At 39.2% G+C, this 24,144-nt stretch overlaps 2 protein-coding genes across 8 annotated transcripts in view; one reads left to right on the forward strand and one right to left on the reverse strand.

The window, feature by feature from the left end:
* Positions 1-8,672, forward strand: part of JAK2 (Janus kinase 2) — an 86,608-nt gene extending 77,936 nt beyond the window's left edge. For both annotated transcript variants that reach the window (XM_081941585.1, XM_081941586.1), the window contains exons 21-24: positions 820-992; positions 1,206-1,323; positions 2,400-2,513; positions 4,586-8,672. In XM_081941585.1, coding sequence (XP_081797711.1) covers positions 820-992; positions 1,206-1,323; positions 2,400-2,513; positions 4,586-4,693 — 513 coding nt within the window. In that variant the 3' untranslated portion in view covers positions 4,694-8,672. The remainder of the gene's footprint in view (positions 1-819; positions 993-1,205; positions 1,324-2,399; positions 2,514-4,585) is intronic.
* PLGRKT (plasminogen receptor with a C-terminal lysine) lies at positions 4,720-23,909 on the reverse strand. Of its 6 annotated transcripts, none has more exons than XM_081941592.1 (6): positions 23,405-23,739; positions 22,583-22,669; positions 16,250-16,380; positions 14,051-14,160; positions 13,840-13,966; positions 4,720-7,368 (listed from the first exon to the last, which is right to left on the reverse strand). In XM_081941592.1, the coding sequence occupies exons 2-5, from the start codon at positions 22,661-22,663 to the stop codon at positions 13,845-13,847; spliced, it is 444 nt and encodes a 147-aa protein (XP_081797718.1). In that variant the 5' UTR covers positions 22,664-22,669; positions 23,405-23,739; the 3' UTR covers positions 4,720-7,368; positions 13,840-13,844. The 6 variants fall into 6 exon arrangements, with proteins under 6 accessions (XP_081797718.1, XP_081797717.1, XP_081797713.1 ...); XM_081941591.1 differs by lacking the exon at positions 4,720-7,368 and adding an exon at positions 12,742-13,445 and having other exon boundaries at positions 23,405-23,738; XM_081941587.1 differs by lacking the exon at positions 4,720-7,368 and having other exon boundaries at positions 13,527-13,966; positions 23,405-23,728.
* Between the last annotated feature and the right edge of the window lie 235 nt (positions 23,910-24,144).

Consider the following 24,144-nt stretch of genomic DNA (forward strand, 5'->3'; position numbering starts at 1 on the left):
GTCAAATAGGAGTGGAAAATGAACTGTTTTTTGTGAAAAAGGGCCCGTTTTTTGTCAAAAAAAGGACATGCGTAGTTGTCTTTTAGAGTGCTCCTGAGGGCTGGGGGGAGTGGGGGAAACAAGCCCTTCCCAGCCCCCAGGAGCACTTTACAAGCCTCCTAAAGGCTATGCAGGGCCATTTTTGCAAAGGAGGCGGGGCTTCAGGAGGCCAAAAATGCTGTATTCAGTGTATAAGACACATCCAGATTTTCACCCTCTTTTTTGAGGGAAAAAAGGTGCGTCTTATACTCTGAAAAATATGGTAATTCTTTCTGCTCTTATCTGAATCACATAAATAACTCTTACCAATATTTAACATCAGCTTCCTAGTTGGCTAAAAACAGTCATAGAAACTAAAAGAAAGAAAAACAAGTTTGGGTTAGAGATCCCCCTAAGTCTCACTCTGCCATGGAAGGTAAAGAATAGTAAAAGTCAGCTGTAACTCATACATGTGAAGGCATGATGAAACAATTCAAGGAACTAAACAGTTTATCATTTCATTCTTCTGGCCTAACAAGACAAAGGTGACATCTACTGGAAATTAACAGAAAATGATGAGTTATAATCAGTTTCAGAAAACTTCCTGTTCAACATGTCTTGTAAAAAAAAATTGTTTTCTCCTGAGGGTGCAAGATTATTTTTGATGTTTTATAATGGGATGTTATTGCAAACAATGTGCAATGTGCAGAAATAAGTTACATGACTCATAAAGTCTTCCACCAAGACTTTGGCACTCACTAAACCAATTAATTTTGATTTCATCATTTCATCTATATATAGGGCATGGAGTACCTGGGTTCAAAAAGATATGTACATAGAGATCTGGCATCACGAAATATCTTGGTGGAGAATGAAAACAGAGTGAAAATTGGAGACTTCGGCTTGACAAAAGTTTTGCCACAGGATAAGGAATATTACAAAGTAAAGGAACCAGGAGAGAGTCCGATATTTTGGTATGTTTCCGATTGGTGATAAGATTCTAAACTAGAAGGATACAATAGATTATTTCATAAGACTTCTGGCTTTTAACCCCCATGAATTTCTCAACAAAAAAGTCACTTAACCTGGTTATGCTCAAAGTAATATTTGCATTTGCAGATTTCTGAGTCCTCTCATTTTATCCTGCAGGTGTTCTTATTTATTTATTTATTAAATTTATATGCCAGGTATGCTCTGGAATCCTTGACAGACAACAGGTTTTCTGTGGCCTCAGATATGTGGAGCTTTGGTGTGGTCTTGTATGAACTCTTCACTTATATAGACAAGAATAAAAGCCCTCCGGCGGTAAGTAATGTGTATATATGCCTATATGTGTGCTTAAGTGTGTTGTGGTTATCTTCTTGGCTTTAAAGATTAGATTGATAGCATGCTCTATTGTTGAGGTGGTGCAGTGGTTAGAGTGCAGTACTGCAGGCTATTTCAGATGACTGCTAGCTGCAGTTCAGCAGTTCAAATCTCAGCGGCTCAAGGTTGTCTCAGCCTTCCATCCTTCCGTGGTGGGTAAAATGAGGACCCAGATTGTTGGGGACAATATGCTGACTCTGTAAACCGCTTAGGGAGGGCTGTAAAAGCACTGTGAAGCAGTATATAAGTCTTAAGTGCTCTTGCTAGTATATGTTTCTGCCACACCACCAAAAGTTGCCTGAATCAAATATAGTAATAACAGGAGACTCACTGAAGGATCACACCTGCAGCACATAGTGAAAAAATACTATTTATTTATTTGACACACTTTTCCCTCAATCTTCGGTTGAAAAAAAAATCTCGAAAACAGCTTGCCAGAAATGTGTTTTAGCTTGTGTTCCAAGACAAGATTGCAAGAAAAAAAGAGAATAAGAGAGAAGAGAAAGGCAAGGGTTGTAAAACACAAACACTTACAATTACAACATGTATAAAATCACCAATGGAAAAAAATTTCAAACTGTGGGAAGAACCAAATGGAGTTTATTTCTCAGTGTAAGCAGTGTAACGATTCTGCTTTCTTTATCGGACACATTAGTGGCTGCTAGATGCAATTATAGGTAGAACCATTTGTTTGGCAACCGTTCAAAGTTACAATGTCACTGAAAAAAGTGACATGCGGCCAATCCTCACACTTAAAACTGTTGTAGCATCTCCATAGCCGTGTGATTGAAATTTGAGCACTTGGCAATCAGTATGTATTTATGATGGTTGCCGCATCTTTAGATGATGTGATTGCAACTGTCACCAACCCGAAGTTTATTGTTGCTTTGTCTGTGTTTATTACTTGCCCTGATAATCCAAATTTGATTTTTTTTTTTTAAAAAAAAGATACCGTAAATAATCCTAGAACCCTATCATTATTGTTGCAACAATTCAGTTTCGGATTTTTATTTCAGGAGTTCATGCGCATGATTGGAAACGATAAGCAAAACCAGATGATCGTGTTCCATTTGATAGAGCTTTTGAAGAATAGCGCGAGGCTGCCAAGACCCGATGGATGCCCTGATGAGGTATTGCGTTGTAACTTGCATGTAATGAGAAGGCCTGGATTGTTTCTGCAGTTAATAGAGATGGTGCCATCAGAGAAAGAGTGCTTGCATTTACTTGTCATCGGACTACAGGTAGTCCTCAGGTTACAACGGCAGTTGTGACTGGGCTTTCCCTTATTAAATGATGCAGTCATGAAGTGCATTGTCACATGACCGCATCACTTAGTGACTGCCATCCAGGCAACCTTGCTGTTTGTTAAGCTAGGACTGCATAAGTCATTAGGCAAGGGACCTTACATGACTGCAACATGGCAAGAAGTAGGAATCCAGAAACATTTCCTAACACCACTGAAACCACATCCTAGCAAAGCAGCCCACTGGGCAAGAGCTATGGGCAGTGAGCACTACAGCATTACAGAGTCTAAGATCATCCTGCCAACCCTCCCAGAGTCTCCTTGGGAGAAAAAGCAGTGGGAGCCAGCTTGCAAACTCCTGCCAAGCTTCCCCATTGGCTTTGCTTGTGAGAAGTCAACAGGGGAGGGTTGCAAATGATGATTGTGTGATTGCGGGAAGCTGCAACAATTGTAATTGCGAGCTGGTTGCCAGGCACCTGAATCGTAGACACTTGACCTGTAAGGATGCTGCAACAACAGCTTCAAGGAATAGTCAAAAGTCCTCCTTTTTCGGTGCTGTTGTAACTTCAAACAGCCACTGAATGAGTGGTTGCTAAGCAAAGATTACCTGATGTTTTGTGATCAGCATCTACCTCTCAGTAGGTGTGTTACAAAATCAAAAGTAATTTAATTCCTAATTAACAGTTTCAGTTAGAAATAAAGCAGCAGCCTAAAAATGTAATAATTGTTGGTGAAATCAATGATCCCCTCCAGAATTGAGGCTGTTTTCAGTTTCCTGACTGTTAGAAGTCCTCCTATATTTTGTTTAAAATCTAATATCACCAGCTACATTGAACAAGAGTCATTCCTAAAATGAATCCAGTGGATTTTGAATTCAATGGACATTTATTATGGTCATAAATGTTTTCTTATTGTACCATAATAACAAAGCAGGCAAATCATGGGTTTTTTTCTACTTGACTTTAATAAGATTGTTTTCACTTCCCAATGTAAAATACCATAAAGGTATTCTAAAATGAGAATATAGATATTCCTTTTGAAAATAGGAAATGATCTTCAGTGTATAAGACAGCATCCCTGAATTTACTTGAGGGATACAACCTCATGGTTAAATGGAATGAGGATTTTTTTCTCAGTACTTTAGAATTATGATTATTAGCCTCATTGGCAATAGAAGAAATTTAATAGGCAAGATGGAGATGAAGATTTAGGGGGAAATTGTGGAAAGTAATCTATTTCTGCTTTCCCCACAGAACAGTTTAAATTTTATTCTCTTTCTGTAAAATTATATATTATGTAGACCAGAGCTGTCGAACTCAGTTTCATTGAGGGCCACATCAGGATTGTGTTTGATCTTGGGGGCCTGAGGTAGGCGTGGCCAGGGTGGGAGTGGCCAGCTTGACATAATTCATATCGGGGGTGCCTGTGGTGGCCTGAGCACTCTGCGAAAACAGACTCCCAGACTCTGTTTTCGGCCACGACGGCCTCCTGCATCCCTCTGCCAGTGAAAATGGAGCTTGGGTGTTTTTTGCTGGCAGAGGGCTGCAGGAGGCCATCGCAGCAAAAAATGGAGTCTGGGAGAGCCGTATGCAACCCTCTCGAGCTTCTTTTTGCTGGCAGAGGCACCATGAGCCGGTCCTTCCCTGTTTCCAAGGTGACCCCGTGGCCCAGATCTAAGCACCCCACAGGCCGGATCCAGTCCACAGGCCTTGAGTTTGACACTCCTGATGTAGACTAAACTAGTTCCTCAGTGTTGTTCTTGCCTAATATAGGAATTGTATGCCTACAAATTAGATGCATTTAGTATAGTATACCAAAGTGTTCAGTGTCTTTGGTTCCAATGTTATTAATAATAAGTAGATAAAATAAGTAGCCCCTTGTGATTCTGAATGGATTGTTATTATTGATGTCATTGCTATTATTATTGTTATCTCATACTGATGTTTTTATCTTATCAAGGTTTATACCATCATGTCAGAGTGCTGGAATAATAATACAAGTCAGCGGCCATCTTTTAGGGACCTTGCTTTAAGAGTGGATGTCATAAGGGAAGGCCTGGGTGGATGAAAAATCCTGGACTTGATTCAAGGGGACATGAAAACATGAAGAGTAAATGTACTTTGCTCCTTAAGCAATTGCAGACTATCAGCCTTCCCATGCATCTTCTTCCCATCCTTGAAGTTGAAGACTTTGGGGGGACATCCCATCAGAATGTACAAATGGTGAAGATCTCTGCTTTAGCTTCTTCATCAGGAATGCTACCACAATGCACCAATGGAAAGCACTTTGATAGAAAAAGGGAGTTCCTTTTTTAAAAGAATAAAACAGTAGATAGTATCGCCTGTAAACGGATTTACAGATCAAAATGTCAAGAAGCAAAATCATGGAAAGGTGGAGAGTTGGTCTACAAAATTTTTCTTTTCTCAGCTGAAGAAAATTTAGGCCGCAATCTTATATCGTCTATTCCATGGGGTATACCCTATTAATTTCTTGAGACTATTCTAAGAAAACAGATAGAATTGTGCTCTTAAACAGTAGATTACCTGCAGAAAGCATACTGTTTGGCTTAAGCACAACTGTTAAAAGAAAAGCACATTCCTAAAGGCATCACTTTGAAGAGGAACAAATGTTTGAATTGAAGCTTAGCAATGCCTACGGACTTTAGATTCACACTATGGTCTCGATCACTTGTACTGATTAGAAAAAATGATTTCTACACTTTTTTATTTAGTCTCCATTTGTCCGTTGTGTTTCCTATAAGTAGATGAGAGTAATCTGTTCATTTGCCCATTGCATATTTCTTATATATGATTATGCAGTTCTTTTGAGAATATGCATTCAATGTAAAAAGACATGGTAGAGAAGCAAAGAGCTCTCAAGATAAGAGGAGAAAATAGCATAACTGATTCTTGGAGTTGCCTTTATATCGTGGAAGATCCCCAGACTTTCAGTGTGGCATCCAAAAAAGGAAACTTGCAGAATGTGGAAGACCTCTCTATCCTGCCAGAATTCGTAAAGCAATTCTGAGGGCCTGTGGATTACATTCCAAAAAGCACCTCGAGAATTCCTATTTCCCTTTTCTATAGGAAACAAAATGGTTTCGCATGCTTTTTCATAGCTTACACAAGGGCTTGCATTTTTTTTAATGCTAGTTTAGCTAGTTTTTACCATGTCAAGGTGTTATGGCTCCAGTGAAAAGAACAAATCATAGGTTTAGTACTTGATTGAGCAACTATATGCCTATCTGAGCCAGTGGCAGGTCGGTAAAAGAAACAGATATGCCTGTTGAGGCAGTATAATGCACTGTATATATATATATTTGGGAGGGGGAAGGAACAGATAAGTGTTTTTTTTTAAAAGAAAACTTGTTAAAATTACCTTTTTAAATAAGCAAATAGTTGTCTATTTTCCTACCTTTGTGTTTGTGGACTTGTAATGCTTGTCTCCTTAAAGGTGCAAAGATTGAAACCCTATTGTAGCAGCTTAATCCTTGTTAGTCTTGTTGTTTCCTTAACTTTTATAGGATGATTCACTCACCTGAAAAGAGAAGTATGTCTGTGATGTTACCAGGATAATTGAGGCCCATCTTTTCTTGGGTTATTGGATCATTTGGCTGTATGTGACTTCAGTCATGTAATAGGAATTGGTTGCGATTACACTGCCTACATTGTGAAATAAGGGTTAGTCCCTGCAGATGTATGCTTGGCAGTATCAGTGGCACAACTTCATGTTTGCAAAATAGTACGCTGTTTCTGGCACTCTTGTGCTAATTCAAACTCTGTATTAAGTTAAGCATTGGCCATAAAAATTCAGAGGAAAGCAAGTGAATTGAATTCCTTTTTCCACAGTTTGACCGCCAAGTCTTGCTTTCGAAATGTGAAGTTTCTTTTAAGCAAATTTGAACTCAGTTGAATTCCCAATATCGGATGAGTAAGTTTGGTCAAAGAAGCAGTGGCTCTTTGCTACAGAAGCCAAATTAAAACTTGAAATGCATTTATAGCAAAATGTAGGGTAGGTGGCCATGTTCTATAAGCTTCTATAGTCAGTTTATTTACCTACCTACCTCAAGCATAGAAGAAGGTACAGCAATGTGAATCTTGTATGGGATTAAATAAGTACCTCAAAATGCAGATGTCTAGGCTGTGAGTGCCAGTTTAAAATAGTTTGTGCCACTATGAGCACTGGCATATATATCAAAGTGGACTAACTAGGCCTGGCATAGCTCCCCTTCCAAACATGCCAGCTTCCTCAGTCTGGCTCACTGGTAAGGGAACAAGACCCGTCTATTTTGGAGAATCCATGCACCAACCATAGTTCTATTGGTGGGAGGTGATAGGAAGTCCGTTTATGAGAGGAGCCATCCCAATATCTAATTTGCTCAGGTAAAACCTTAATTTTATTTTAAAGAGTAGGAAATTATGTTAAGCAACAAAGGGGGGCAGGGAGGTTGTAATTGTAGTTACATTTTGTCTGTTGTCCTGTTATTGATGGCTGGATTTTTTTCCAATAGCATTTTAAGAGACAGTTTTATTGTATATTTTTAATGGCTTTGGATGATACATTGCACATTTGTACATTGATATAAAATTTATTGTACAGAAACTGCATTTTGATTTTGTAGAATTTGTGGTATATGCTTGGTGGTGGCATTCTCCCCCGTTAACCAAATGATCGTAGCATCAGGTTGAAAGCAACACGAGGCATCAGGTTCGACATCAGTCTTGTTTTTGAACTGTCTTCGTCTGATCGAGGATTTCATATTCCATGTAAAGGAAGAAAACTCAGGGAATTTTGTGCAATGCAAAGAAAAGTTCTTCCAAAATTATTTTTTTCAAGTGACTTTTTTTTATCTAATAAAATTGGGATAATCTATTTTCCTGATATAAGAAATTTAAAATATTTAACAAAAATATTGAAGTGCTTTGTTTGAAACCTCCTCCATTTAGAATTTCCATTGTTGCAGCCATATAAATGCTTGCACAAAGTAAAACTTCTTGAGCTTAGATCTATTTCTAAGTGAGCATGATAGGATTGCGCTGTCAAAAGCAAAGCATTGTCCAGATTTCCTTTTCATTCTATTCATTTCACTTTGGCTCTGTTTCAGTGGAAATTCAAGCAGCTTCTGTTTTTTGGCACAAATATTTCCACATATTCAAGGAAGTTTCTCGATACAGTCTTTCAGGCTGGATTGAAGACTACTTTAAAAGTGTTCCGGTTCAAGATTTTAAAAGACACAAGAGACTTTCAAGAGAGGAGGGTCCTCAAAAAATTATGTTTATGCACGAGGTCTTGATTTCATTTGTGCTTTCAGAATAATATTGGTCGCTCACACAACTCAAAAGCTATAATAATCAAATTTAAAAAAATATGTAATTCTGTGATAACAGTTTTGTACATATCATTTAAACATCACACTATTGTACCATTTGCATATCAATAGTGTTCTCAGTTACTTTCCTATTCCACTATAGGAAGAAAACTGTGTTAGTCTATGATAGTCAAAAATCAGGAGGAATCTAGTAGCACCTTTCAGATTACCAGATTTTTATTAAAACATTTAGCTTTTTTGAGCTACAGCTCACTCCATGCTTCTGATGAAGTGAGCCGTAGCCTACAAAAGCAAATGTGTTTTAATAAAGTGTGTTAATATAAAAGGGTACTCTACAAATTATCTGTTTTTCTCCCTTTCCAAGAGCGCTATTCACTTTATCATAATGGTTTACCATGATACCAATAATTGCTGTGACTTGCTTTAGGAAAAAAATGCTGCACAGATAAAAGACTGCTCCATTGAGTAAAGTGTTAATACAACTACTGCTTTTTTAAAAATCTGCTGCACAGATAAAAGACTGCTCCATTGAGTAAAGTGTTAATACAACTACTGCTTTTTAAAAAATCTATGCCATTTTATATAAATAGATTGTATTTTGTAAAACATTTATGTATTTTTATTTGCTAATTGGTCTGCGGTCCAGTCAATAGAATCCAGAATAATTTGCTTTAAATGTATACTAAGATAGAGTATTAAATATTTTTTTAAACTGTACATTTTCTCTTTTTCTTTTCCACATAATTTTGACTCACTCCTTCCTTGCAAAACTAAAGCTATTTCACTGCTGAAATGAAGGATGATATTTGCTATGAAAGAGTGTAGTCCTATCCAGGGATTTTTATAGAAGAGTCAACCAATCATAAAAGCATCTCCAAATGGACGTTCTTTGAACTGCAAGAAAAAAGAAAGACTTGAGGAAATGACAGATTTTGACAATGTATATCCTGCTTCCCGTTTGCAGAATCTAGCCTCCCATGGCTTGTTGGACTGAAGATTTTGACCTGTTCTTTGGGCATGATTTCAAGGGTCAAAATACTGGTAATCCTAGACTTACAACTAGTCATTTAACACCTGTTTGAAATTACGATGTCCTCAGAAAAGATAATTTATGTCCCATAAGCCACTTCCGGTTCTTGTAAAGCATTTCCCCACCCTCCAAGTCACATGATTGCAAACTGGGTCATCGGCAACCTGTTCACATTTAAGGGCAGGTTGCCACCAAACCGCATGGTCATGTGATCATCATTTACAATCTCTGCCGGCTTCCCCAGAAAGTCAGTGGCAAAGCCAGCACAAAAGGTCCCAAGCTACTGCCACCTCCTAAGAATATTCTGTCTCATCTCCAAAAACTGCTAACCATGTGGAGTTGAGATTCCTGGCCAGCAGGACAGCTCTCTTGTGAGTGAAAGGGCTTCCTACCAGCTCTGTGTGGTTTCTGACATTTCCAGCCCCAGGGAGTGTTTCCCCTCCATCCTTTGGGGTAGGGGGTGGGGTTTAAATCCTTCATTGGGTATCAGGAACATTAAAATCCATTCTTGCAACAGGACAAAGGATTTCCTATCAGTGGATGGACTGGTGGGCTGCAGGAACAGAGCTAGTCCTGAAGATCTTGGCTCCATTTCTGCAGCCCAATTATGTATTCCACCCTCCCCCTGTAGAAACTTCCCAGGGCTTCCAGATGCACCTTGCATTTCTTATCTGGAACTCCTGTTAGCGTCCCTGGAGATTACTTAACAACTACAACTGGGGATGGAAAGATTGTATTTAGTGAATAAGTCCCTTAATAATCACTTGGCTCAATGACAGATTTTAGTCTTCACTGTGGTCGAAAGTTGAGAACTACCTGTAAACTTATGATTTGCAGAGATTTAAGCACCCGTATGACCAATTAATCCCTACCCTATTTAATGTAAAATTTACGTAAGTGCAGGATTCACATGTCAAGGATTTATTAAGGGAAAGGTCGAACACTGCATGAAAACAGTTTGTGCTACAAAAGCTTTGCGGCTAGAGTACTAACAATACCAGATTTAGCAAATAAATAGAACGTATCTAATTCCAGTGCCTGAGCAATAGAACTAAAGAGCCCAAGCAAAGCACACAGACCATCCAGCAAAACTTTGGTCAAACATTCTGCTAAATTTTGAGTTGATAGATGCCTTTTCACAGGTGCTTAAGTTTTTCTGACACTTTTTGACGCAAACACGCTGCGCAAGTGCTGTAGTGTTTCTCAACCTTGGCAGTTTTAAGAAGAACCTCTCAATTTGTCAAGATTGAGAAACGCCACCGTAGGTGGTTTCAGAGAGGCAGAAAAGGAAAGCAATTCAGAGGGAGCAGGTGAGTCAGTTGACAGCTTATCTTATAACTGGATGTTGGGCCTAGCCAAAGAAAAATCTGGGATGAATATCCCAGGTATTTCAAAGACACTGGCTTAATTAATCTATATATAAAATGGCTGTTTGTGTGTGTGTGTGTGTTCTAGCATAACTCTGGAATGCCTCGAACAATTTCGACCAAACTTGGTATACAGATGACTTACTCTCTGGAGAAAAATACTGTGGGAGTAAGACACCACTATCACCCCTCGGGGTGTTGTTGTTGTTGTTGTTGTTAAGATACAGCCTGTTGTGCCTTAAATGGTTTCTACTGTACTGCTGTAAAATGGCTTCTACTGTACAGCACAGTGGAGTTGCCATGGTAACGGCTTCACAGTACTTCACAAGGGAGCTCCCTCTGGTAAGGGGGAAAATCCAACATTAGAAATTACATTTGGTCCGGACATTTTCCTCCTATAAATAAATACCTGGGCAACGATGGGTTATCAACTAGTTCTGTATAAATTAAGACTTCAAAATTCTTATTTCAGTTTCCAAGATTCTATCTTGATTCCATAGGAACAGTAAAAATATCTTCCTGAACTTTATGCTTGCTTCCTTGATCTCTCCCAGCTATATTGGGGTTGACAGATCCTGTCACTGACCTCTTGTCCCAGCTGCCTGGCTCAAAATAAGAACACTGCAATCCTGTAGTGATTCCAAATGGTAAACTTCAGATAATAATACTTAATTTATTCAATCCCAAGAGCTTTAATTTACAGGGAATCATAATGTTCTTTTCCTTAATGTTACTCAAGATGTAACCTTATCAGCAGTGATTTCATCTGCTCACTTTGCCTACGTCTTTGATCACCACTAAATTGGATTACTGTGCTTGAGATGTGATTACCTCTGAATCCGAACACTGCACTGAGGGCTTGATGTTCCTTTTCTAGATGCTTGTAGAGTCACAATATCTGAACACAGGCATTCAGATTCCACCCCCACCCCCAATTGTTTATGAGTGTTTCCGAATACAATTCAAATGTCATTCTTACAGTTTTCATTTCTTCAGAACCGGATTATACGGGGATGGCTGCTGTCCGTGTGCTGAAATCTATTTTAAGGAGTCATTCTTGAATAGCCATTGTTAACCTTTCCCTGTGTTTTTGGAACACCTGTCAAACATCTACACTTTGTGCCTTCTGTGGGATCCTTGGCAGTCTCTGAGCTTGGTTTACAGTAACTCATGACCATTTTTCACACTTACAATCATTGCAGCATTCCCATGGTCATATAATCAAAATTCAGATGTTTGGCAATTCTTATTTATGACAGTTACAGTGTCCCAGGATCACCTTTTGCTACCTCTTGCTACCTTCTAATGAAGTCAATGCGGAAGCCAGACTCACTTAACAACTCTGCTACTAACTGCAGTGATTCAATTAACAACTCTGGCAAGAAAGATTACAAAATGGGCAAAACTCATGTGTCACTTAGTGAGTGAAATTTGGGGCTCAATTGTGGTCATTAGTTGACAACAACAGTACATAGCTGTACTGTTGTTACTTGCAAACTCATGTCCAACCCATCACAACCCCATGGACAACGCTCCTCCAGGCCTTCCTGTCCTCTACCATCCTCTGGAGTCCATCTAAGCTCATGCCTACTGCTTTGGTGACTCCATCCAGCCACCTGTATGCACTCAGAATTCATAGAAACTTTGATTATTTCATCTGGATAGCTAATGTGTATTAATGGTTTACTACAACCCAGCGAATGCTGCATGATGGATCAGTTATGGAAAATAAATAATCCAAATAATTGTATGGTTTATAAGAAATCCAATATACGAGGACATTTCTATTTGAATATTGTACCCAGAAAGAAAATGAATATATTGTCACTAACCATGGGAAATTTAATTATTCAGGTCCTATCCAAATATTAGGTAGATATAAATGAAAACCATTGCACCATTATAAAAAATTATTGTTGACTCCTAAAGCTTCAGACAGGTACATATGATGTCCTCAGGATCAAATAAGGTACAACACACTTGGAGAAAAACTGTGAAAAATAGGTTACTGTCCCCTAATAGCCAGGCCTGCTGCTGCTGCTGACTGTGCAAATAGCACACCTGTTCCTAGCAGCCACCTGTATCAGTGACTCCTGGTGACCTACCACAAACAAAACTGGAAAACTAGTTGTTACCTGTGGAAGCACCGACATCCCAGATAATCTCCCAGTCTATTACTGCAAGTACAAGCAGTCCCTGGGAGACATGATAGCAGTGTTCCAATATCTCAGGGGTTGCCACAAAGAAGAGGGAATCAAACTGTTCTCCAAGGCACCTGAGTGCAGAACAAGAAGCAATGGGTGGAAACTAATCAAGGAGAGAAGCAACTTAGAACTGAGGAGAAACTTCCTGACAGTTAGAACAATTAATCAGTGGGAGAGCTTGCCTCCAGAAGTTGTGAATGCCCCAACACTGGAAGTCTTTAAGAAGATGTTGGATAGCCATTTGTCTGAAATGGTATAGGGTTTTCTGCCTAGGCAGGGGGTTGGACTAGAAGACCTCCAGGTTCCTCCCAACTCTGCTATTGTATTATTGATGTGTGACCACTTGCTGAGCAACCATTTTAAGTTACAATGGACTTTTAAAAAGTCCATTTACAACCCATTCTCAAAGTTACAAGTGTCTCTCTCTCTCACACACACACACACAGTGACTGCATGCTCATGAACCAAAATGCCTAACAGTTCAATTAATTGTTTTTGAAGTTCTTTTTTTAAAGAGAACAATGTGCTGATGAAAAAGAATTTTCAGATCAAAAGGTGGTGTTTTTTTTTTTTCCAACTGAAAATATGTTCCAAATCAACTCATAAGGTCAACAGAATGGCTCTCAGACAACTCTGTTCTTATTCTGAATTATTGTTTGTCCTGTGCCTTGGAAAAGCGTGTAAGGAAAACTTAAACATCAGTTTAGAAAGCAGCTGCACCCTTGTACGAAAGCACTACAAGGTGATTTGACTGTAAACGCAGGGTTCACGCAGGTTGCCAGCAGGATTTCTTTCTAATAACAGTATCTTTATTCTGTTCATTCTCTGCCATTACTATGTATTTTAGGATCTATTATGATGGATACCCACGAAGGGGGTTGAGGTCAGTCTGCGCAAAAGGATGAGATAATAAAATGAATTAAAAAAATAAAATAGTTTAAAAATAATTAAAAAAATAATAGAATTCATATTGTATTACATGGTTTTATTTAATAAAAGGAGGTGATATACAGACAATGCTATTTTAAAAGTTTCACTTTATTTGGTCAGCTTATACAATTTGATCATCAAGAGAAACTGTCTGTTCCTGCTCCTAATTAAAATTGTTAAAAATATGCCTCTCTCTGTTTGGGACGGAGAACGAAGATCTGGTTTTAGCACCCTTATATTCCTTTTCTGATGGAGAAATTGATGAACTTTTCAAGTTTCAGAAAAGGCCCCACATACCATGCTTGCATCAGTGTTTAAGCAGCGTTTAATCAGCAATGTGATTAGAAACATACCTATTTTATTTCTCAATAAAAAATTTGCTTTGTGCTCTTCTGGCTTTTTCAAGATCATCAAAAGTGATAGGTCCTTTTGGCATTTCTAGCACAGCATAGTCTGTGTCAATTATGTTCTCGGCTTCGCCTGAAGAAAACGATTAATATATTGCATCAATTTTATAACACCAGAGATAATCACTGATAGTAACTTTCTGTATACAGTACTTACCTTTCATTCTTTGTAGTAAAGTCCCATACCCCATATCATACTGATAGGCAAGTATAAAGCTCAGAGGTATAACTGGAATAAAGAGTTGAGGTTTCTTATTTTTTATTGCTCTGTATTGGAAAAAAAATACTAGATAAATAGGCAATAAAAAGTAATATAATCAATATCTAGATAAAATGCTTTAAATGCAAAATATTAAGTTTGCATAATGCTGAAATTAAACATGTTTTGTGGCAATAAATAAAGCTGTGCAGCTTTTAGTTTATATTTTCATTTGGTATAATTATGCAAATAATATGGATGTTATCTCAAACATATTCAGTTCTTTTAATGTGCTATTAATGTAGTTTTGCTAACAATTATGCTAACAGTTATATTTTGTTGTGCTAACTGTAAATCCCACATTTGCTTAATTGATTATTGTAAGGGCTTTTTCAGTTCACCAGATATAGCAGAACAATCTCCCATTGTTTTACTCATTTATTGTAAATTTGTTTGTGGCCATATTAACTGAAGATAATTATGATAAATATTTGTTCTAATATTATGTTTTCCACATTGAAATGCAAGGCACTTCTTGATAAGAAAATTCTCTCCTCCCATTCCAGTGGTTTACTCTAAGCAAGCAATTATTAGCCCGTATTGCTTGATATACCAGAGTGATATATAGGTTAAGATGTTAGCCTAGGAATGCTGATAGTCAGCTTCAAGTCCACCCTTAGCTGTAGCAGCTGACTAGGTGAATTTGCACCAGACACTTAGACTAAACTATCTCAACCACTTTATAATGCCTTGGTAAGGCCACACTTGGAATACAGCATTCAGTTCTGGTCGCCACGATGTAAAAAAGATGTGGAGACTCTAGAAAGAGTGCAGAGAAGAGCAACAAAGATGATTAGGGGACTGGAGACTAAAACATGTGAAGAACGGTTGCAGGAACTGGGTATGTTTAGCTTAAGAGAAAGAAGGACTAGGGGAGAAATGATAGCATTGTTCCAATATCTCAGGGGTTGCCACAAAGAAGAGGGAGTCAAACTATTTTCCAAGGCACCTGAGGGTAGAACAAGAAGCAATGGGTGGAAACTAATCAAGGAGAGAAGCAACTTAGAACTGAGGATAAATTTCCTGACAGTTAGAACAATTAATCAGTGGAACAGCTTGCCTCCAGATGTTGTGAATGCCCCAACACTGGAAGTCTTTAAGAAGATGTTGGATAGTCATTTGTCTGAAACTGTATAGGGTTTCCTGCCTAGGCAGGGGGTTGGACTAGAAGACCTCCAAGGTCCCTTCCAACTCTACTATTGTATTGTATTATAAAGGGCAAAGATGGAGGCTAGCTCAGAGATTTTGGCAAGTTTCTGTCTCTCAGTCCAAGGAAGAAGACAATGGCAAACCATGTCCAAAATCCTGCAGGAGCCAGTTGTCAGAAGTCAACCAAGAAATTGCAAATCAGGAGCCTTTGTTTATCCCTCTCTTTGTAGACTAATATTGCTAAACTAAGAATAGGACCAGGTTGGCTCCAATTGAAATCACAACTGGAGATAGAAACCAGAAATTTCAATTCAGATGTAATAATAAGCCAACTCAGGTTGCTTAGTTTCTTTTGCTATCAGGAGGAACCAAACTGGAGTGACAGGCTGCATGCATATTCTACCATAATACATTATAAATCAGTATTGTGAGGAACACTTCCCTGTGTGATGCAATGTTTGAAAGGAACAGAAAAAGGAGATAATCACTAATAGCAATAGCACTTAGCTTTGTATACCGCTTCACAGTGCTTTACAGCCCTCTCTAAGTGGTTTACAGAGTCAGCCTCTTGCCCCCAACAATCTGGGTCCTCATTTTACCCACCTCGGAAGGATGGAAGGCTGAGTCAACCTTGAGCCTGGTGAGATTTGAACTGTCAAATTGCAGGCAGCCGGCAGGCAGCAGAAGTAGCCTGCAATACTGCACTCTAACCACTGCGGTAATGTGATTGTAATCCTTAATACAGCATGAATAGCTGGTCGGTGCCTGGACCAAAGCACCTTTTTTTATTTCACGTACACCTCTAGACTGGAATATACAATCAGTTATATTTATTTATTAAATGATTTATTTTAAATGTATCCTTTAAAAACTGAAAGAATGAGAGTAAAACCAATAAAATCTGTCTCTCATTTGCTATTTAAGGGGAGAGGGGGAATAACTGCCTACCCCATTGTTAGACCCAGAGTTGTAAGGCCATAAAATGATCCAAAATACTTGAGAAACTCCCTTGAGCCCGCAATCTGCATGGCCATCTGTCTCTCACGCATTTGATTTTGCATCAGAAGTTGCCTTTCTAGCTGAATGTAAAAGAGAAAAAAAAATTACTTACACATTTCAGTAATACAGAATAACAATGTTTTCAGCCTTTATATATTTGGTGCCTATTTTCATAATTTCAGGATAAAGAATTGTTATCTTAAACTACTTGTTGCAAGGTAAAATATCATGCATTTGTTCAAAATACTGCATAAATATTCGTGCAAGGTCTCAATATTATGACAACTTCTATTTGTCAGAATGCAACATTTTTATTTAAAAATATTTACAGAACCCTCTGCAAATTGGCTAATGCTTGGTCTAGTGAAAGGTATGTTTAGTATAGCCCTTAAAACCAGACACAATTCATTATATAGCCATGGATTCCCCCCGTGTAATTGGTTATCTCTTAATATATGAATCAGTAAAGAAAAGTGAAAAGTTATCATGCAATCAAATTTCTTCCAATGTTGTAATTTTTTAACAGTTAATCAGCTCCAAGATGCTATGAACAGAAAATCTAATATTGTTATTTCCTCAGGAAATGATTAAGTGCCACATTCATAATTCTCAATCATTCAAAATTACCATGGTGACCTTCTGAGGTCAAATAAGGTTAACAGCTAGGTGTCAAGTCACCGCTATAAGGTTCAGATACTCCATACAGGAGACTTAAGTACAGGTACTCTTTGACTTATAACCAATCCCTTGGCAACTGTTTAAAGTTACAGTGGATCTTGAAAAAGTAATCTACAACTCAGATTCAAAGTTCCAATGGCTTCTCCATCCCCATGGTCATGTGACTGCATTTTGGGCATTCTCATCCCATGATCCCATGATCAAAATTTGCAATCTTTTTGCTAGAAGACTGCATTTATTCCTGGTTTCCAGCAAAAAAACAACAACACCCAGAGTAAACAATGGCTTCTTTGAATGATCACAGTAATTGCTTAACAACCCCTGCAAAGAAAGTCACAAAACTGGGTGTGGTCATGTGATGACCTGCTTAATAATCATGATTTACAACTGTAATTATGCATTCATTCAATTATGGCTGCAAAATCAAGGACTAGCTTTATTTCTATTATGTTATCAACATGTTTTATGTCTTGCATCATAATCCAAATTACGGTCATATATCACCATACTGGATATCAAAATAGTTTCAAATCAGTGCGTTAGCATGCAAAGATAGTTACAATGCTGCACCCTGCTGTTACAATTCAGTTTATTAGACACAGGTAAGTCCTCAGCTTACAACAGTGCATTTAGTGAACAGTTCAAAGTTACAATGGCACTAAAAATGGATTTATGACCATTTTTCACACGACCATTAGCATTTAATAGAAAGAAGGACTGTTTAATAGAAAGAAGGACTAGGGGAGATGATAGCAGTGTTCCAATATCTCAGGGGTTGCCACAAAGAAGAGGGAGTTAAACTATTCTCCAAGGCACCTGAGGGTAGAACAAGAAGCAATGGGTGGAAACTAATCAAGGAGAGAAGCAACAGGAGAAACTTCCTGACAGTTAGAACAATTAATCAGTAGAACAGCTTGCCTCCAGAAGTTGTGAATGCCCCAACACTGGAAGTCTTTAAGATGATGTTGGATAGCCATTTGTCTGAAACGGTATAGGGTTTCCTGCCTAGGCAGGGGGTTGGACTAGAAGACCTCCAGGGTCCCTTCCAACTCTGCTATTGTATTGTATTGTATTGTATTGTATTGTATTGCATCCCTCTGGTCATACGATCAAAATTCAGATGCTTGGCAACTGGTTCATATTTATGACCATTGCTGTGTCCTGGGGTCATGTGATCCTCCTTTTGTGACCTTTTGTGACAAGCAAAGTCAATGGGGAAACCAGATTCACTTAACAACCGGGTTACTAACTTATCAACTTCAGTGAGTCACTTAACAACTGTGGTTAGGAAAGGTCGTAAAATGGGGCAAAGCTCACTTAACAAATATCTCACTTAAGGACAGAAATTTTGGCTTCGTTTTGGTCGTACGTCGGGGACTATTTGTATATATGAACTCTCTGGAACTCTCCTACTACAAACTTCTAAAGCAACAAACTCTAGATCAGAGGTCTTCAAACTTGTCAACTTTAAGACTTGTGGACTTCAACTCCCAGAATTCTTAAAGTCGACCCAGTTTGGGGATGCCTGTTCTAGATACACAATAAAGTGCTACATGGCCCTGAAAAGTCTCAGTCCCTCTCTATCTGTCTTTTTTTTCTTTTCCTCACCCCACTATGGAGTTAAAGTTTCTATGTATTTGTCCGTGAAACCTGGCAGAACAACAAAATTGGAATACATTTGTTGATCCTGTTGTCAGTGCCCATCCTGACTCTGTTGGGTCTGTCTTATGTTCTGATAAGTATTATGAGCAGGGCAACTGGCTTCTCGGGCTTTTTACAGCCAACTTTTATCAATTTTTTGTACAGTCTTCTTGTACAGTCTATCTCCCCCTCTAATGTATTTTAAATGTATTTTATTGTTATGTCTGTATTTTATGCACTGACTGTACACCGCCCCGAGTCCCTTTTTGGGAGAGGGGGCGGTTTAAAAATCTAAGAAATAAATAAATAAATAAATAAATAAATTTTAAATTTCTAAGGATAGATTTTTTTAGGTTGTTTTAATTTTTAACTATACTGTACAGCCTATCATTTAATTTGTTTTAATGGGTATAATTATCTAAGTTTTGTATATTGTTTTATTTGTGGTCTGTACACTGCCCCGAGTCCCTTTGGGGAGAGGGGGCAGTCTATAAATTTAATAAAATAAAATAAAATTAAATATTGTCAGCCAGCGCAGAAAAAAATCAAATTTTAAGCAGATATGGAAGGTCTGACTTCAGAACTCACTTGTCTGTCTTCCTCCCCACAATGAGACATCACAATAATAATAGGTATCAGGACAGCCTATAATGAGACACCTGAATGCTGTCCTGGTGGACAGTAGTAGATCTAGTGAAGACATAAACAAATATTGCCATGCTGTGCAACCATTTAACTCCTCCAAAGTCTAATAAGGCAGAAGCACCTCTCTGTCATCGGGATGGAGGTGATTGAAAGTGGCAAAAAGAGAGAAGTTGGCAAAGAAGCCACGAAGCCCAGTTCAATATGCCTAATTATTATTCAGGAAAACCACAACGAGGGAAAGCTGTGCCTTTATATAAAGATATAAGTGGAGAAGTCCATAAAAATAAATCATCAGAACCCCCACTCTCTTTCTCTTCTGCCAATAAAAAATGTGCAATTTTGCTCTGCCTTTGGGGAAGCCTGAATAGAGGCTGCTATTGAAAACAATGAGGAGATAGGTAAAGAGGGTGAAAGGAATGCAAGAAAACGAAGTGCAAGTGGAAAAATGGAAATAGCGTGAGAAAAATGGGCTCAGCGGAAGATGGCTAATGGCCAGAGCAAAGGGGCACATCCATGCCTACCAACCCTTCTGAACACAAGTAGTCCTCGACTTACAACAGTTCATTCAGTGACCGTTCAAAGTTGCAACTGCATTGAGAAAAGTGACTTATGGCTGTTTTTCACACTTATGACCACTGCAGCATTGCAGGTCACATGATCTAAATTCAAATGCTTGGCAACTGACCCATATTTTTGACTTGGCTGCAGTGTCCTGGGGGTCATGTGATCACCTTTTGTGACTTTCTGACAAGCAAAGTCATCGGGGAAGCCAGATTCACTTAACCACCGTGTTACTAATTTAACAACTGCAGAGATTCACTTAACCGTGTTTCTATACAATACAATAGCAGAATTGGAAGGGACCTTGGAGGTCTTCTAGTCCAACCCCCTGCCAAGGCAGGAAACCCTATACCGTTCCAGACAAATGGCTATCCAACATCTTGTTAAAGACTTCCAGTGTTGGGGCATTCACAACTTCTGGAGGCAAGCTCTCCCACTGATTAATTGTTCTAACTATCAGGAAGTTTCTCCTCAGTTCTAAGTTGCTTCTCTCCTTGATTAGTTCCCACCCATTGCTGCTTCTTCTACCCTCAGATGCCTTGGAGAATAGTTTGACTCCCTCTTCTTTGTGGCAACCCCTGAAATATTGGAACACTGCTATCATCTCTCCCCTAGGCCTTCTTTCTATTAAACTAGACATACCCAGTTCCTGCAACCGTTCTTCATATGTTTTAGTCTCCAGTCCCCTAATCATCTTTGTTGCTCTTCTCTGCACTCTTTCTAGAGTCTCCACATCATTTCTACATCGTGGTGACCAAAACTGAATGCAGTATTCCAAGTGTGGCCTTACCAAGGCATTATAAAGTGGTATTAACACTTCACGTGATCTTGATTCTATCCCTCTGTTGATGCAGCCTAGAACTGTGCTGGCTTTTTTTGGCAGCTGCTGCACACTGCTGGCTCATATTTAAGGTCCCTCTCACAGTTAGTACCAATTTAACAACTTCAGAGATTCACTTAACAACTGTTGCAAGAGAGGTCATAAAACAGAGAAACTCACTTAACAACTGTCTCACTTAGCAACATAAATTTCGTGGTCATAAGTCAAAGATTTATCTCTGATCACGCTCACTATTGGTCACCCGAGTCCACCTTTTTGGTAGCAAGTAAGGAAGCATAGATTTTTGCACACTTAAAGAGGCAAGACTGAGGTTGGTGTCAGAAGATGAGGCAACCACAACTCTACTTCCGACCATGATCACTGATGATCAATTAAGCCTACACCTCAGTCACACCTCCCTTGTACTTAGGAAGCAGACAACTGAGGTTTAGAATCTCTTTGTTGACAGAGAAATGTATGGTTTATATTGTGGGTGGCAAGCTGCACAAAATCATGTCCTCATGTAAAATTGTTACACGTAGGTAACAAATGTTAGAATACAGTATCTACTTACCTGGGCACAGTTACATTGAAATCAATAACTGATTTCTAAATAGAACAATATATTATGAATCTGCAGTGCATAAAAAATAAATTGCACTCATTGAAAAGTACTTATGAATAGACAGATTCGGTTATTAAAGGCCTCCCACTGTGAGGGAGATGGGGAGTTCTTGAATATGATAAAATAAATAAAAATACGTTATAGTAGCTGTCAATTGGATATAGTCTTATTACCAAATGAAATATATCAACTATCCCCCCCTTAGACATGGACAAAGTGAATTGACAAGGGCACCTTATTTTATCTTTTATTTTTCTAGATAAAAGAACAGTTTTTCCCTGAACGCCATCACTCTCCTAAACAAATAATTCCCTCACCACTATCAAACTATACACCAAGACTGCATTACTATTACTATTAGTCTTCTCATCGTTCCTATCACCCATCTCCTCCTGCTTATGACTACATGACTGTAACTTTGTTGCTTGTATCCTTACAATTTATATTGATATTGATTGTTTCCTGATTGTTTATTTGTACCCTATGACTATCATTAAGTGATAGTCACAGGGTACAAATATGATTTGTGACGAATGTATTGTAGGAAGTTAGCACCCACCTCTCTCCTAGAAAAATGAAATATCCTTGCAAATATTGAAAAGGCAAAATATTATATTTCCCTGGATAAGAAACATATTTTTAGGCAGGAAACAGACTCACTCTTAATAGCTCCCAACTCTTTCTCAATGGGCCATTAGGCGCCCTAAACTAGTCTACTCTACATAACAAAGATAGGATTAGCCTTCTACAGAAACTCACCACATAGCATATAGGAAGAAGCAATGCTCAACCAAACTTGGACTCAAAACACAGCCTAGAGAGTTGCCTCTGCATGGCCCCATGGGAATTTGACAACCAATCAGAATACAAGATCAAGATAAAAGGCCAGAGAGGGCATAAAACCAGGAACTTTCAGCTTCTTCTTTTTCTTCTTCACTCAACATCTTGAAGCATGTGATCACCTTTTCCCCCAGGACCTCAAACCATGGGATCCTGTCCACCATTAAAAGCACCTTTCCAAGCCGTCTCCATGTTTCCAGAGTCTTTCCCCCATTTGTAACTGAACCTAGAAGGACATTTCTTCTAACAGTTCTTGTCTTTTTATATACACTGAGAGCTTCTGCACCAAAGACAAATTTCTTGTGTGTCCAATCACACTTGTCCAATAAAGAATTTATTCTATTACTGTATTTGGAAGACTTGGCCTAACTTAAAGAATTTTTTTTAATGGAAGAGAGGATCATACAGTATTTCTAAAAACCTTCACATTGTTATCAAGTTCTATAATGCAAAAGAGAAAAAAAACACCCACCTGAAGTCGAGAATTCATCAGCATGAATTCCTTCTGACTGTTTAGGCTTTCATTGATAGACTTTGAAAAGATGAATCCCATTTTGATCTAAAAAGGAGAGAAAAATGCATTGCAACCTTAGTTCACAACCTCCCAAGCATTTTGCCCCCGATAATGCTATCATGTGTCTGGAAGAAACCAGAACGTGAGCGGATAGTTTTGCTGTGCCTTTAACTATGGCTGCCAATAGGCCGAATTTGCTATAAAGATCCGGAGTGCAAAAATCCCACGTCAAAGGATACAAAGGAATCATAAAAATCTACCGAAAACGATACATTTGGTTCTTGCTATCTTAGTGGCCAGTGGAAGCATCTGCAGCCCAGCTATGGTAGTACTCCTACTTCCTGCATACTCAAAATGACAAATCGTCGTTTACCAACCACAAGTGCCGAGAGGGGTGAATAGGGGGTCCTTTGCCGAGAGGCTCAGCGGTTCGCAAGTCAAGACAACTCACGCGGGAGACTCACGTGCGCCGCCCACGCGTGCAGAGGATCCCAGCCTTCTTGAGGGCCGGCCGGGAGAATGATGGGAGTTGTAGTCCCAGAGTCTACCGATGCCCAGTCCGTGCCAACAACCGCGGCTCCGCCAAGCCCCGATCGTGCACAAGCAGAAAAGAGAGACCATACTTCCTCCCTTCTTAGTCCAGGGGAGTTAGTCCTTGACAACTTTGAAGACCTGTAGACTTCAGTTCCCAAGGGAGTTTCTGGGAGTTGAAGTCCACAGGTCTTAAAAGTTGCCAAGGTTGGATACCTTGCCTTAAGTCTAACCTTTCCCGCATTTTACCTTTCAAGGTGATCTTCGCTCGCTCACAACCTCTACTTGGCCTAGGTCGCAAAACACTTCCGGGCACAATTCGCCCACAGCGCGGCCGACGAGCAGATTGCCCGGAGTTTTGTTCTGGGTGTTCAAAAGAGCGAAGGCATTAGAAGCCTTTGTGGAAATGGCCAGCGAGGCAAGGAGGGCGGCGTGTGTGTGTGTGTGTGTGTGAGAGAGTGGGTGGGGAGATCCAGCTCAGAGAAGGATCCCCTGCTCTTACGTTATGCACTTTGCAATAACAGCTAACGAGTTGCAACTAACAACCCGGGGGGGGGGGGAATCACCCGTGTCGGGTTGATATAGGTCGGAGTCAATTGGGTCAATTGGGGTAAAGAATCTCGGATCGGGGTTGCAAAATGCTACCTTAGCGGGGGAGCCAACCGAGAGCTTCGTGGCTCAGAAATGCAAACCGAAGCCAAAGTTGCAAGCTTAACACATGCGCAAACATCTGCGCTCGGGTATATTGTTGCCTTCAGTTGTTTATAAAAAACAATAAAGGCGGGGCGTAAATAAATGAAGTTTTAAAGAGACTCTTCCCTTCACGGAGACTCACAGAGAAGGGTTAACAACAAAATTAAGACGCGGCGACGCCCTTGCGATGGAAGCCCTCTTTTAATGGGCTGGAAGAGGAACCGGCTTCTATAGCCAAAGCATGTGAGAAAATGTCGAGGGCATCTCCGGCCACGGCCAGGCTTGTAGCAAGAGGT

The sequence above is a fragment of the Natrix helvetica genome (assembly GCF_964273705.1).
Source record: "Natrix helvetica genome assembly, chromosome: 2".
NCBI classification, from domain to species: domain Eukaryota; kingdom Metazoa; phylum Chordata; class Lepidosauria; order Squamata; family Natricidae; genus Natrix; species Natrix helvetica.